General features: G+C 33.7%; 1 protein-coding gene across 1 annotated transcript; it reads right to left on the reverse strand.

Moving 5' to 3' along the window:
- Positions 1–1,488: 1,488 nt before the first annotated feature.
- Positions 1,489–11,778, reverse strand: LOC143059061 (carnosine synthase 1-like). Its single transcript, XM_076232525.1, has 6 exons — positions 11,546–11,778; positions 7,707–8,516; positions 6,635–6,815; positions 4,931–5,227; positions 4,241–4,503; positions 1,489–3,665 (listed from the first exon to the last, which is right to left on the reverse strand). The coding sequence occupies exons 1-6, from the start codon at positions 11,753–11,755 to the stop codon at positions 2,415–2,417; spliced, it is 3,012 nt and encodes a 1,003-aa protein (XP_076088640.1). The 5' UTR covers positions 11,756–11,778; the 3' UTR covers positions 1,489–2,414.
- Between the last annotated feature and the right edge of the window lie 3,020 nt (positions 11,779–14,798).

Genomic DNA, 14,798 nt, shown 5'->3' on the forward strand with positions numbered 1-14,798 from the left:
GGATGACAGCAAGCGTAAAATTCTCTATCTCCTCGTCTGTAACTAGGGAAGCCGACATTTTGAATTTCGGAATGTATTGACATGCTATTTCTACAATAATAAACAAAAAAACTCACTTGTTGCGCCTAAAAATCTTCTTTTTATCAAATTTTATTACATTTTGAAGCGGCACAGAAGCCATAAAACGCCCGGTGTTTATGTTTGACGCCGGAAGCATTACTATGACGTCACCTAGTGTAGGGACCAAAGAAGATAACATTTTTTCGCGGAATTTTCTTTAATGAAGATTTTACACTGAAATAATGATTGAAATTTAATAATGAACTTGTTTTGCATTAGAATAGAGATAACTGTATTGTATTTGAAGCTTTGCGGACGTCCATCGGTAGTTTTACTCTCGCAAATACCCGTTTACCTGTCTCCGCTCCGCGTCGCCAGGTAAACTAAATTTGCGACAGTAAAACTACCGATGGACGTCCTTAAAGCTTCAAATACAATACAGTTATCTCTTAATTCGCCTCATCAAAATTACCGTTTATATGTTCGCTCTGTATAAATGTAGTAAAAAAAGTAAAATATTCAAAGAAATATTCAAATTTAGTAATCGAAGACAAACTGGCAGCACCATGAAAAAAACGACCAAAGGTCAAACAACATACTTTTAAACGAAAACTTAGTTAAAAAAAACACCGTAAAACCTTGTGTAGATGCCGGTGCTTCGGAAGGGAAAGAATATTCTCTATGTGTGGCAACATCGTGTTGGTCATGTAAGTACACATTTAGTGATAAAGTTTATTTCGGTAATATACGTTTCAGACATTGGAGGAAATATTAAAGGAAAACAGTTAATTCGGAGTTTAGTATGACATCCATTATCATTGAACTAGTATACATATTTGTTAAGGAGCCAGCTGAAGAACTCCTCCGGATGCGGGATCTTTTCGCTGCATTGAAGACACATTGGTTGTCTTCGGCTGTTGTCTGCTCTATGCTCGAGTTGTTGTCTCTTTGACACATTCCCCATTTCAATTCTCAAATTTAGTTTCACTGTCCTGCCGTCTAAAAATATGTGTAATTCGACGGGTGTCGTTTTTACAGAGAGTGTGTCTGTCATTACAAAAGCATCCATGGTCGTTTTCTGCGTTTTCTAAGGTTGCGGTTATTTTTATTGTGTCATATGATGGAAAATATTTTATGCTGCCTGTAATGATTTATAAATTATAAGATGTTTAATAAATGCTTGTTTTGATTTTTTTCTGTCTTGTTAAATTTCATTTTGTGTTATTTTTATTTTGTTATTTTTTTTAATTTTTTTTTGGAGAGGGGAGGGTTTACCATAAACATTAAACGTTTCCACGTATATATATACAAATTGAATAATAATTGGAAAAAACGGTAGTCATACTGACTACTTAGTCCTATTTCAGATAATTTGTATTAAACTTTTTACAATGCTAAATCAAACAATATCATTAAGACACAAATCGGTTTCAAATAATAATTTTTATTTTCATATTCCCCACCTCCATGCATGTACATGATTGTATTTTCATTATTGTTCCATGAATCAATTAACTGGTGAACTATAATGTTTCAATAAAATGTTCCTGTTTAACCCGTAACAATACCTACACCTGAAGCAACATGTAATCATGTATTGTCTGGTAATATTAATGATTTAAAAAATAAATCAGAATTAGTTTTATATATAAAAGTAGCATATAATAACATTTCATAAACATTTCATTTGATTTTATGATAATGATTGGTTGAGGCATTCCAAAAGTTACATTTTACATTTTACTCCTGCATACAATGCAATATCAAAGACTTCCAATGACCTCCGTGACAACATTTGACCAATGCATAAAAAAGGTTTTCCTCGAAATGTCATTATAAAATTAATACATTTTTGTAATTTTATAGTTTTTCAAATTAAAGCGTTGAACGAGCGACTTTTTGTTTGCAGCGCTTTCGCTTCTTCCAAAATGTGCTTCGGTCAACACTTGTATATCGTTATAAAATGCAAAAAGCAGTGTTAGAAAATATAGCTAATGCTTACAAAATTATATTGGAATGCTTTTATGTTGCCAAAGTAACAATTTTGAATTTAATAAATCAATATTTTCAGTCTATATACCTTATCATTTGTATAAATGCTTACAGTGCATTAATCTATATACAAATGAAGCGTCAAAGCAAAGTTGATTGATGTAGAAGATTACTATTTTCAAATTTGGAATAATGTAAAAGGCAATCTTCACATTTTGTACGGTCCTTTGATGAAAGTGATTTAATCAATAGATGTAGTAATGACTAATCTGGTCCCCTTTTCCTTTTGTCCCTTGTACCAAATAATTTATAAATGTCAAAGTGGTAATCAGTCTTAACACAATAATTATTAGTTGCATCAATCATGATTCCTTAAAATCCTCCAGTAGGTAATTTAAGTCATATGTCTTTGTATTCAGGCCGAGGGCATTGCAAATATTGGTCAATTTTCTTTTTGATCTTTTTATGTTCAAATTTACATCCACAACTGCTATGTTGCAAAATGGTTCCTCCTCGTCTGCACTTCCGCAATCTTCCAAAGAAGCCTCGATCTGGTTATACCGTACAGCTTTCTTTTGAATCAGTGTATTCAACAAATTCAAATTGTTTGGATTTTTCAATTGTTGTTTGTGAGCGGATGGAACACACATTGTTCCCAGTATGGTGCATCGTGGTTCATGCTTATTAATCACTGGTCTTATGCCTAATGAAATCATGAAAGCATAAAGTAAAATATCATGTCCATAACAAGTCTTTATCCAGTCACGAAGATAAAAACCACCCATTCGAGCATTAATTTCAATCAGTTTTGGTCCTGTATTTGTCATTTTCATTTCAACGTTAAAAACACCATCAACGAGTCCAATTTCTGTACAGCACTGATATGCAGCAATTATCAGCTGACCTTTTCTGTCCAATGGTAAGCATGTTGGCATTAATGCCGTTGTTTCTGTGTACGAGCCATTTCTAGCTGGTCCATTATCCGAGACAAATGCGGTAATGAGCTGCCTCTGGAAGATGACCACATCCACGTCATGTTCTGTACCGTCGATATTCTCCATCAGCATGACGTCATTTCCGTATCCGAGTCCAATACCAGGGTGATCCGCCTCCGATCGAAGATGATTCTTTATTTGTTGGTATGTATTGGTACACTCTATACGGTCACGGACTGGTTTAACTCCTACAGCGCTAGACCCATACTCTAATTTCAATACTGCAGGTATCCCCACGTGGTCTATTGCTTTATCTATGTCCGATTCACTTTTAACTGGGTGGCACTTGCTAGTATAAAGATACGTTCTGGGAAAATGCGGAATATCTCCTGTTTTGGTTCTTAATACGTTTTGTGTCCAGCTTTTCATTTTGGCAATTTGGGCTGCTTGCTTTCCTGGTCCATTTAATTTCAGTGTTTCGCAAACTGTTGCTGCTAATGGACCACAGTCTTCCCAAAAGGTAACACAGCCATCAACCGCCAACCCTCTCTCTTTAAGAAGCTTTATAATGTATGTAGCATGGTCTTCGTCATGTTTGTGGTCGAGGAAATTGTACTGAATAAAATGCGAAGCCTTAGAGGCAGCACACGTCGAATCGTCAGGATCAACTAGAACAACCTATATTATAATGAATATATAGAAAATATCAATCTTTAAGTTTTCAATGTAAATTCATGCCAGGTTTGGCAATGTGGTAGGGTTACAACTTTTGTTCAAGATATCAATGATAATAAGAATTTATTATGAATATAAAATGCGGGGTTTTCTCGCTGTGTTGAAGACTAGTTGGTAGCCTTCGGTTGCGTTCTGCTCTTTGATCGGGTTGTTGTCTCTTTGACATATTCCCCATCTCCATTCTCAATTTTATACGTGAGCCAATGCTTTGTGTTGAAGGCCCTACAATTGTTCAAGTTTTACACACTGTGAGTTGAATTGAGATTTTGCTCATTTGCAGATATATACTACCTCATCTTCTTATTTCTATCTAAAATACTTACACCAAGACATTATCAACACGATAGACATCATAACAAATTATCATACATATTGCGTAAAGCCTTCAAACATTGTGAGTGTTTTGAAAACTGTGGTTTATCTTTTTCTATTTTGTTTTTCACCAGTGTATTTTCGACTTATAAGTTTGAATGTCCTTTCAGTTCTTACATCTCTCCCTTAAATATCAAATGACTTACATTGATACCAAACGATTTATAGCTGTCCCAAATAAACATTTTGCTAAAACCTCCAGCTCCGATTACAAGAACAGTTTTGTCTTGCATGGCGAACAGCTGAGAACGTCTTATCATGGTCTCCACTAGTGGTTTCACTGCTTCTCCTTGTCTATGGGGGTTCAAGAATTCAAACAACTGACAATTGATGGTACAGTCATGACTGTTTACTTCTATTCCGACTGGTTCCATTTGTCCGTTTACCATTCCAAGAACGTAGTCTATACCTATTAGACATAATTACGAAATATCACATATGAATCATAACTTCAAAGAATTTTTTTTTTTTTTTTTTTTTTTTTATTATTTTTTTTTTTATCTATTACTAGAAACATAATTAACATGACGGGTGTCACATGTGAAGCAGGAGCAAACGAGATTACCTCGGTTTTGTCGTAGAGTTGTTTTTCTTGGTCTTAACTTTTCTAAACATTGCTTCATTTGTGGTCTTTTTAAACCAGTGTATAAACTTATGTTTCTCAGTTTTACGTGTACGTTTTTTTTCACTTTGAAAAGCCAAATAAAATAGATATGTTTTATCAAGACAAAAAACAAAGGAGATCTGAACGTTCAAAGGTGTTGAGTCAGTAATATGACACATCCTATAGAAAATATCAAAGGAACATTAAAAATACAAAATAAAAGACGACATACCGATAAGATCCGTTTGAGCTCCGACACCTCCTCTTAAATCTGTTGAAAGCGTACGTTCAAATGCAATAATACTATCCATGATCTTTTCCGAACCTTGGGATACAGTATTTAGTAGTCGCTTTATTTCTGTTTTATCCATGTTCCACATTTGCATTGTTGTTTCGAATGAATGGGGAATAGTGTTGTCGCCATTGATTGGTTGATTTTTCAGACCTATCCCACAAACCATCTGTGTTGCAATTGGTGTATCGTCTATTCTCCTACATACATTGGTCCTCAATCTGAACGAATAATCAGCTGAAAAGATTCAATATTATTTGCTTAACACTGAATGTAAAGTCAAGTTCAACTTATTTCATTGTAGGCAGATATCTCAAGTCTAATATGAAATAAAAAGTGTTATGTGTGTTTCGTGTTAAGTATACAGTACACTCGTAATCAAAAGTATCTGGTAAACTGGAATACGGCTGATGACAGATACAAACAGCCCACAATTGTCAAAAAAATCGTTTAAACGTGGCCGAATTTTAACACTGCCAAAACACGTTAAAAATGTGAGCAAAGGGTAGAAATTGTTGAATTACATCTGGTCTAGCTTGCAATTATATACTGCAACAAAACATTTCTGTGTCTCTGCTATACAGAGTTACGAAATTAAATTATAAAATCATACATCGAACGTGCATTCAGTAGAACTATTTGTTGAAACATTTTGCACGTGGACTCTTACATTTCTACTGAAGGTGATACAACTGTCTATTGTAAATATATCCTATTATCAGTCAGAGTAAAGGCTATGTTCTGCTGTGCCTCCTGTAGAAAGGAGGTTGTAATTTGGACATGTTTTTAAACCATTGACTTGGTTTCATAAATGTGGACACATTTGGACGTTTTCAAAAATGTACACAGTTGGGTCCTGGTGTAAGGACACGTCACGTTAAGGGCATACGATACAGTTACAGGGAAGGTAACGGCGTTGCTAACGTAATTTGTTATTTTCGCGACGTCAAACTGTGAGATATCGGGAAAAGATGCATTTTTCGACTGATTTTTATCATTCAAACTGATTTAATTTGAAAACGAGTTCATGGACCCCTATTTTTCAAAACGGCCTTTTGTTTCATTTTGCAGGGAGATTATGTGACCCAAATTTTATAAAACTGTAAATAGAGGATTTTTTTTAATTGTGATAAACATGCAGTAAAAAATTACGTTTTTTCCTCAATTCATGAACATTTGATAAATATGAGTTATTTCTGATAAAAAAATTGCATATTTTTTAAGGATATTTATAAAATACAGAAATTACCCATTTTTTTAACAAAAAACAATTTGTTTTTATCTTTTATAACAAAAAAGTTATGTCTTTCTTTCGAAAAAGAAATTACGGCCACAAATCTGAATTTCGAGCAAATATACAAAATTTCGACCTCATTTAACTCAAAAAGTAGCACATGAAGGTATATTTTTTATTACATATTTGATTTAATCAGGTAAAAAATAGCCTATATGGAAATTTTCATGAACTTGTTAATACAGCATCAAAACTGTATCGTATGCCCCTAAGTTAAGCGCCAAAACCCATTGAAACATGTTTCGACAAACAGTGACGTTGACTTGGAACGTTTTGAGGATTGGACTTTTGAAGGACAGACCCTTTTCTGAGTGTACCAAGTTTTTAAGATATGACATTGTATTTATTACCTAGTTTTGGGTTTGTTGATTCTACAGGGTGATAAAATGCCTCAATCATTACAGCATTTTCTACTTCCAATATGGATAATAAGTCCGTCACAGCTTTACAAATTTCTTCAACATTTGCCACTTCGTGGAACGACACGCATCTACTGCCATGCCACATAATACCAGAGGGTTTAACCACGATCTAGTAAAATAAATTATGATAATCTTGTATAAATACTGTATTAACTGATTGTTGTTTGTTTTATGTCCAGTGGCAAATATGTCGTGCATGCTAAGTTCGGTGAATACTGTGAATTTTGGAAAGCATTAATTAATTGATATGTTCATTTAAATCTGAATTAAAAAAATTCAGTCATTAGAAATTCTCTAAAAATATATAAATTACCAGCTACATGTATCAACACTCATATGTGGTTTTTTTCTTTCAGTTCGTGATTTTTCCTTTTTATTTCACGTTCTATCAAAAATAGGAGTGACGACTAGTAAAGAGAGCGCTACGCTCCCTTTGCGTAAAAGAACTTTTGCAACAAATATTGGACTTTTAGGATCATTGGAAAATCCAGAAAGATCAAGGTTATGGAAAATGCATTATGATATCTAAAGTAAAACCTATCATTCACGAATACATTTTTTTTTTCCATTTGCATTCATAATTTAACAAAACAGTAAAACCTCACACAGCGTCGGATCTTGCTTGTATATTTTGTTTGTGTTAGGTAGTTAATTTTCTTCTGTGGTCTTTATCGTAGAAAATGTTGCAATTTGTGGTAATTCAAGACAGGACTGATATCTTTAAAATTCTAAATATTCAGACAGTTTCTGTATTTAAACTTGAAAAAAGAAATATTTCAAAACTTTTATCTGAAAATGAATGATAAGACTATGAGCATCACGTGACCCTTGAAAATCTGAATCATCACGAAGTTTTAAGTACATCGGTTGTCTGTGTTCAGTATATGCGTAATTGCTTAATAAAAGAGATAAAACATTATTCTGATGAAGGAGAAAGTTGAAAAAAAATACACCAGTAGATACCAGAAAAAAATCATTGCCTCAAATCAAAGTAGTTTACCTTTCCTATTGACTGAATATTTTCTAACTTCAGGAAATGCTTAACTTTGTCTACAATATTATTGTTTACATCCTTTTTTCTTTCAACAACTATAACTTCAATATTTGCATCATTTGGGACATTGTATTCATACGCCGGTTTGTACACAACTGCTAGTGTTTCTGGGTAATGTACACCCGCTTCCGCCATCCATATACGAGTCAAAAGTTTATCGTCCACGTATTTGCACAGCTCAATAGAACTGGACATCGGGCAATCCAAATCCAACTCAATATCCACACCATCGTTTCTTTGACCATCAGTACATGCACGTGTGAAGAAGTTCACAAAGTAGGTACACCGTCTAGGTTTCTCGAACACATCGATAAAGGAGGTTCCGGTACGATCAAAAACAATTGCCTTTTTAACAAAAAGCGAGTGTTGACCTTCACCTTTATTAGATTTATCCTTAATGAGCCAGGTAGGTGACATCACCAGTAACATTTCGCCCGGACATTGTCGTCCACCTTCTAGCAATATCGCTAGACATTCCACTGGTGATGCCAAAACAACGATTGCAACTTCCGTATCCGGGTGGCATGTTCTCGGTTTCTGCGTTCTGTCGATAGTCTCGGGAAGATTGTTCTCAAACAAACTATATTGTAAAGCATTGTAGTAATCCTGGATGTGTACGTCATCTTTCGTCAGTGAGACAGTTGAGTCGGGAGGTCCTAAATCTACGTTTGTGTTCCAGGCAGTATAACTACCTACTGTCGTCGTATATTCTTCCGCCTTCTTAGCAAGTTCCTCCTGCTTCCTAGTAATCTCGTCCTAAAATACAAAAGCAAGTGGCTTTAAATAACAATTATAAATGAAGCTGCCAGACTGAATTTCCTTGAGTTAAAAATACACAGAGAATTAATAAAGAGAATTAATAGAACTTATATATATATACAATTACTTCGTAAAAAGCTTCCATTTAAAAAAAAGATGATTTTTCATGATTGCCTACTAGCGACCTTCAAACGGAAACGAAAAGATAAATGAAACGTCAAAAAAAGTAGAACAGATTCCCATTTCCGAACGCACATTACAATGCATCTTAAAAATGTTTATCTAAGAAAAGTCAATGCATTTTTTTGTTTACTTAACTTAACAGAAATATGTGAAGATTTTGTATAGTATACTTAATGTTTATTCAAGTAGGTATACTTGGCTTACTAGCATTTTATATATTTACAATGGATCAAATAACATTGACATGAACTTTCTATAAATATAAGTGTTTGCCATGTAAAATGTATAATATTACATTTTAGAAAGTACGTGACATTTAAATTTATTTTTTTCACACAAATTTCTGTGAAAATGGATATATCATTTCATTATCATATTTATATGTTATACAATCGTTATCAATATTATATCATTAGTATTATTGATCACCATTGTAATTCAGGAAGTAAATAGGAATGTTTGCATTTGCATCAAGTAATGATTCTCCTCATGGTCTTTTTATTATGATATTTTTGTGATTACTTGATTACTTCACCGTTTTGTCGTGATTATTTGATTACAATAAAATTGAGAATGGAAATGGGGAATGTGTCAAAGAGAAAACAACCCGACCAAATAAAAAAACAACAGCAGAAGGTCAACAACAGGTCTTCAATGTAGCGAGAAATTCCCGCAGCCGGAGGCGTCCTTCCGCTGGCCCCTAAACAAATATATACTAGTTTTATTTCATAATTACTTGATTATTTGATATTCCACGATTGTATTTTTGATTATTTGATAAAACTATTTAAAAAAAAATTTAACGTGATTATTTTGTCAAAAATTGTGATAATGTGATTACTTTGACACCCCATGAGGGGCCTCAGAACTGAAAGATCTGGTATTTTAAACAATAAAAAGTGTGATATCTGTAATTGTACGATTAGCATCTCTGAAATAGTTTAAATATTTATCTTATAGAGCTCAGTATAGAGGCGATAGATACCAATGTGAAATTCACACTCCTATAAACTTGATTATCTTTTAAAAAGAGTCGACCTTTAAAGTCTGGTGTATTGGGGAGAGATATGCTTTGTTTAAAAAATATTGTGATTCTAAATTTCCTGAAAAGCCATTACTTGTTACGTAAAGGAGGTAAATGGTGCAAATTAAGGGAGGGGCACGTATTAATACAGCATTGAGTTTCAAAAATAAGTTGTGTCCTTGTATGCTTTTGAAACACAACAAAAACGGTATTTCATTTTGCTTAGTTTCTTTTGTATAACAAAGAAGATGTGGTATGATTGCCATTGCAATGAGACAACTCTCCACAAGAGACCAAAATGACACAGAAATTAACAACTATAGGTCACCGTACGGCCTTCAACAATGAGCAAATCCCATACCGCATAGTCAGCTATAAAAAGTTCCGAAATGACATTGTAAAACAATTCAAACGAGTATCCTATTCTGACATCGGACTCAGACTATGCGTTTTGCTGTGTGTTTCCTTATTCTACATAAGCCTAGAGGTACAAAATGTATAGGGGAGGGTTGAGAGTTCACAAAACATGTTTAACCGGCTGCATCGTTTGCGCCTGTCCCTATAGTCAGGAGCAACTACATGGCCTTTTTAGTCTTGCATGGGTTTTTTTTAATTTTTAATTAGTTCTTTTATAATGTTTTGTACATTTTTTTTATTAAGGGGCCAGATGAGGCCCAGTGGCCCACCTCCGGGTGCGGGGCTTTCTGTTTGCATTGATGTGTAATACCACAGAATCATGGTACGTCACAGCCAGTTGCATACGAAAATAGGTCGAAAACCCAAAATTTTCCCTAGAATTTTACAGTTTTGGATAATTAATCATACATTTCAATGCAGTAACATTTCTGGGTCACTCATAAACATATATATATATTGGTATTTCAAAGCACAATTACACACTTTTTTTATTTGGGGTTTCTATAGAATATTTTGGAAACTTGAGGTTACATGGTTTCTAAAGCTTGCACACAGTTAAAAAAAGGGGGGGTGATAATTTGATTGGATAACCGCAGTTATGGTCATTGGCGGATCCAGGGGGGCAGGTTCCGGGGGTTGGACCCCCCTTTTTTCAGGCCGCTCAATGCAATTGAATGGGGACATATAGTTGGACCCCCCCCCCTTTGTCCTGGGTTGGGACCCCCCTTTTAAAATGGTTGGATCCACCCCTGATGGTTATTTTCTTAAATGCAATGAAATGCTATGTGAAATTTTTTCTTTAGTATTGGACAGGCCATGATAAAACTTTTGCCAAGTATTTCTTTATTTGAAACAAAGATCAATTATGCACAATTTTCTGAAAAGTGCAGACTAATATATATTAGGAATAATCAATGGTGGTATTGCACATTGAAGACCCATTGGTGGCCTTCGTCTGTTATCTGCTCTTAGACATATTTCACCATTTCCATACTCAATTTATAGAGTTTTTTTTCTTGGATAAACAGTTTGTTCGCTATAATTTTTCATTATGAAAATTTTACAAATCAGAGTAGTTCGTTTGATGAAAATAAAGTACAAACTGATTCAACTGAATTGAAGTCGACAAACACCCCTACCCTCCGACCCCCTCCCCCCTTCCCCCCTCCCACCACCACCACCATCCAAAAATGTATGTTCCATGCCTTGAATAACAATCATATGCCTATAATTACAAATTAACAATTGTGTATAGAAAAAAGTTAGTATAATCTGTATACTTTAATATATACATGTAGATGTATTATCTGAGCTTATTATCTATGATGTTTTAACATATTTAATAAATGATAATTATTATTATGCATTATGCATCATAATACTTCCGCATTCGCTTGCTTACCTGTAATTGTAAAGAATTATCCTCATCAGAAATTAATTTCTCCGTTGAAACCGACATCATCAGCTGAGAATTTTGATAAGTTTGATAGAGATTTCTTCTTAAATACGCGTCATACTTTGATGTAAACATTGACGGACGAATGGTAGCGTGTTGTAGGAGGGGAAACTCGACACTTGGCAGCAGACGGTAAAATTTCAGCAGACGAAACATATTGAAGTCGTGTTGTTCAATTATTTTCAAATATTTGTTTAATTTTGATTTATAATTAAGTTTTATCATTATCATTGTTTTAGTTTGATAAAATTATCCAATTGTTTATTTTTTTTGCATCATGATTTTTTTAAATTATATTATCTTTTTATGCACAAATTATATTGGACTCTTATGTCATCTATTGTTTATTGCGTTCTGCTTTGTTTGCATGGTTCTTTTACACCTAAACTTATGAATTAGAATAACTTGGACTTTTTTGAGAAATATAGACTAGTATTATTGCTGAAAAAAAAACCAGATCTGATTTCTTTTTAAAAAAAAAAGCACGGTAACTTTTTCTCAAATATTTGTTTTGTCAAATTTAAATATGCCATATATATCAAAGCTCTGATGTATACCATGTCCAGTTTGGATATAATTATACATTAATTATCAGCTTTTCGAAATTTTTAATTGTTTTTAATTTTACATTTTCAAATATATTTGCCTCCAGCATCGCTGTAGATACATTAATTGTAGAAATTAGCACCTGGACACAGTGAAATTATTATACGCTTTAACTTTTAGTTTTCAATTAAAAAAAAGTAGTCTGGATTTCATAGAAATCGATTTTGGCAAAAACGCGGACCTCGAAGAGGACCCTAAATAAACTGTGACGTAACAATTAATTTCAAACAAGGAAGCGGGATAACCGTGAGAGTATATATACATGACATACATTTGTACAATACAAATATTTGAGCTACATATAGTCCTGTTGATAGTATGTAGTAGTTAACTGATTAGATTATAAACATGTATGTTTCAAACTTAGGAAAATTGACTGCATATCGCCATCTTTGATTGTAAAATCGTAGTAAACAATCGGTCTAGTTTTTTTTACTTAAATCTGCAAATTTTATGGCAGATTGGCAATAAAATTGGGAAACTGTTTATTTAGATAGAGAAAAAAGTGATTTATTGCATTATTGTAACTGTTCATGTTTAGGTACATTGTACATGTAACTATATAAAATATTTGTTTTCAGTCGGATCAAATTTTCAACTTATAACCTTGAAAAGGAGAAAAGCAGTCCATTTTTTAAAATTTTATATAAAGTATGTTTATTTTTCCTTTGTAGCAAGAAAACAAGATCGTAGACGAACTTTTTTGTTTCTCTTTCCCTTCTAATATCTTCTGCCACATTTTATTTCAAAATTTTATCTCATAGATTTCTTTTATGCACGAAGAGGTGTTTTTCATGAATAATCTTCCCCAAATTGAGCTCGATTTGTAGCTTACAATAAATTATATGTTGACCAATACTTTTTATTATAAAGCATGGTTATTTAATCAACATTTTGGCGAATTATTTATCTATATGACGATCTTTCTGAGGAAAATATTTACCGACAATCCAAAAGAAACCTGAAATTACCAAAGTCGGAACGCAACTTCAACGAGACGCAGGTCCCTTGTGGTCACTATTGGTCATTATTATTGTGTTTTGTGGACTTGTCATGTATATATATATTGGCTATTTCATCCGGTTTAATATAGAGTCGGTGACCTGGAATGTATCTTTCCGTGCATGCATCAGGTCATCTAAATAAAGAAAACATGAAATTGATTTGGCCGCCGAAAATGTATCTGGATACAGAATCCCAACGGCTATTGCAGTTCAACCTGTCTTCAAATCAGTCAAGGTCTTCGCGAGGTGCATGCATAGTACAATGTATAATCAGAGTCAAAATGGTGTATCTGGGAATAAGGGTGACAAGAACTACTGCGAACTGTTACTTTGTGGAGTACAGGTAGTCTGGTCAAAATCCAACTAAGCGCGTCGATCTAGTAAAAAGCAGGTTTTGTATTCTAATGAACAACATATCAAAATTTAAAATCACAAAAATACTAAACTTCGAGGAAAATTCCAAACGGAAATTCCTAATTAAATGGCAAAATCAAAATATCAAACACATTAAATGAATGGATAACAACTGTCATATTCCTGACTTGGTACAGGCATTTTATGATGTAGAAAATGGTGGATTGAACCTGGTTTTATAGCTAGCTAAACCTCTCATCCCCCGTCAAGGGGATACACGTATATCTCTCAGAGTGGATGATGAAAATCTTTGCAGCCTCATATGGTTATACAGCATGATGAGATGTACCTATTAGGTAGATATCAGGTCATGATATCCTTAAAAACAACGAAAAGAAGGGGGCATGTTGAAAATTACCAATAAAAGAGAAATAACTTATAAAGGGGATGATGAAATCCTAAACATGGTCATTTGGTACATTACTTCATGATGAGGTCTAGCGATGGTCCTTTTTTGGTCTTCATTACAAGAGGAGAACATGTAAAAAAAATGTTGGAAGAAAAAAAAAAGTAAAAAAAAGAAAAAAATTACATTACAAAACAATAAGGTCTTTCCTCACGTAGAGGGAAGACCTTTAAAACAGGTCATTCAGCGATTCATATTGTCATACAAAAGCAGTATAAATGTATCAATTTGATGACAGAACGAGAACACTTTTCCTGTTTTAACAAAAGAAATTGCTCTTTTTATTACGAGAGAAAAGATTTGTTTTCATGTAAATGTAAATATGACGAAGTCATCTTTTATCATTTGGGCTGACGCCCCTCATATACGAAAAGCCTACAGGTAATAAGTACTAGTACACGCGTCAAAGTTCAAATTGGGTTAAACTTTTGCTGAACCCGTATTTAATTTATCAATTATATAATCCTATGCATTTTCCAATCCATATCATAAAGCTAATGATGTGCTGGCTGTTTGGTGTTGCTATCCAGCTATTTCCTGTCAGTATACTGACATCTGATATGAATGCAATCCTGTTACTCATTTTGCCGTATGTAAACCTAACCTTGACCATTCTCATGCAGGAAGGTGCATGGCTAATAGTCTTATAATTAAGAATTGAAATATGAAAATATGTCAAGGAGACAACAACCCGACCAAAGAGCAGAAAACAGCCTGTCAACAATGGGTCTTAAAAGCAGCGAGAAAATCCCGCACCCGGAAAAGTTAA

Source organism: Mytilus galloprovincialis, chromosome 14 (genome assembly GCF_965363235.1).
Source record: "Mytilus galloprovincialis chromosome 14, xbMytGall1.hap1.1, whole genome shotgun sequence".
Lineage (NCBI taxonomy): Eukaryota > Metazoa > Mollusca > Bivalvia > Mytilida > Mytilidae > Mytilus > Mytilus galloprovincialis.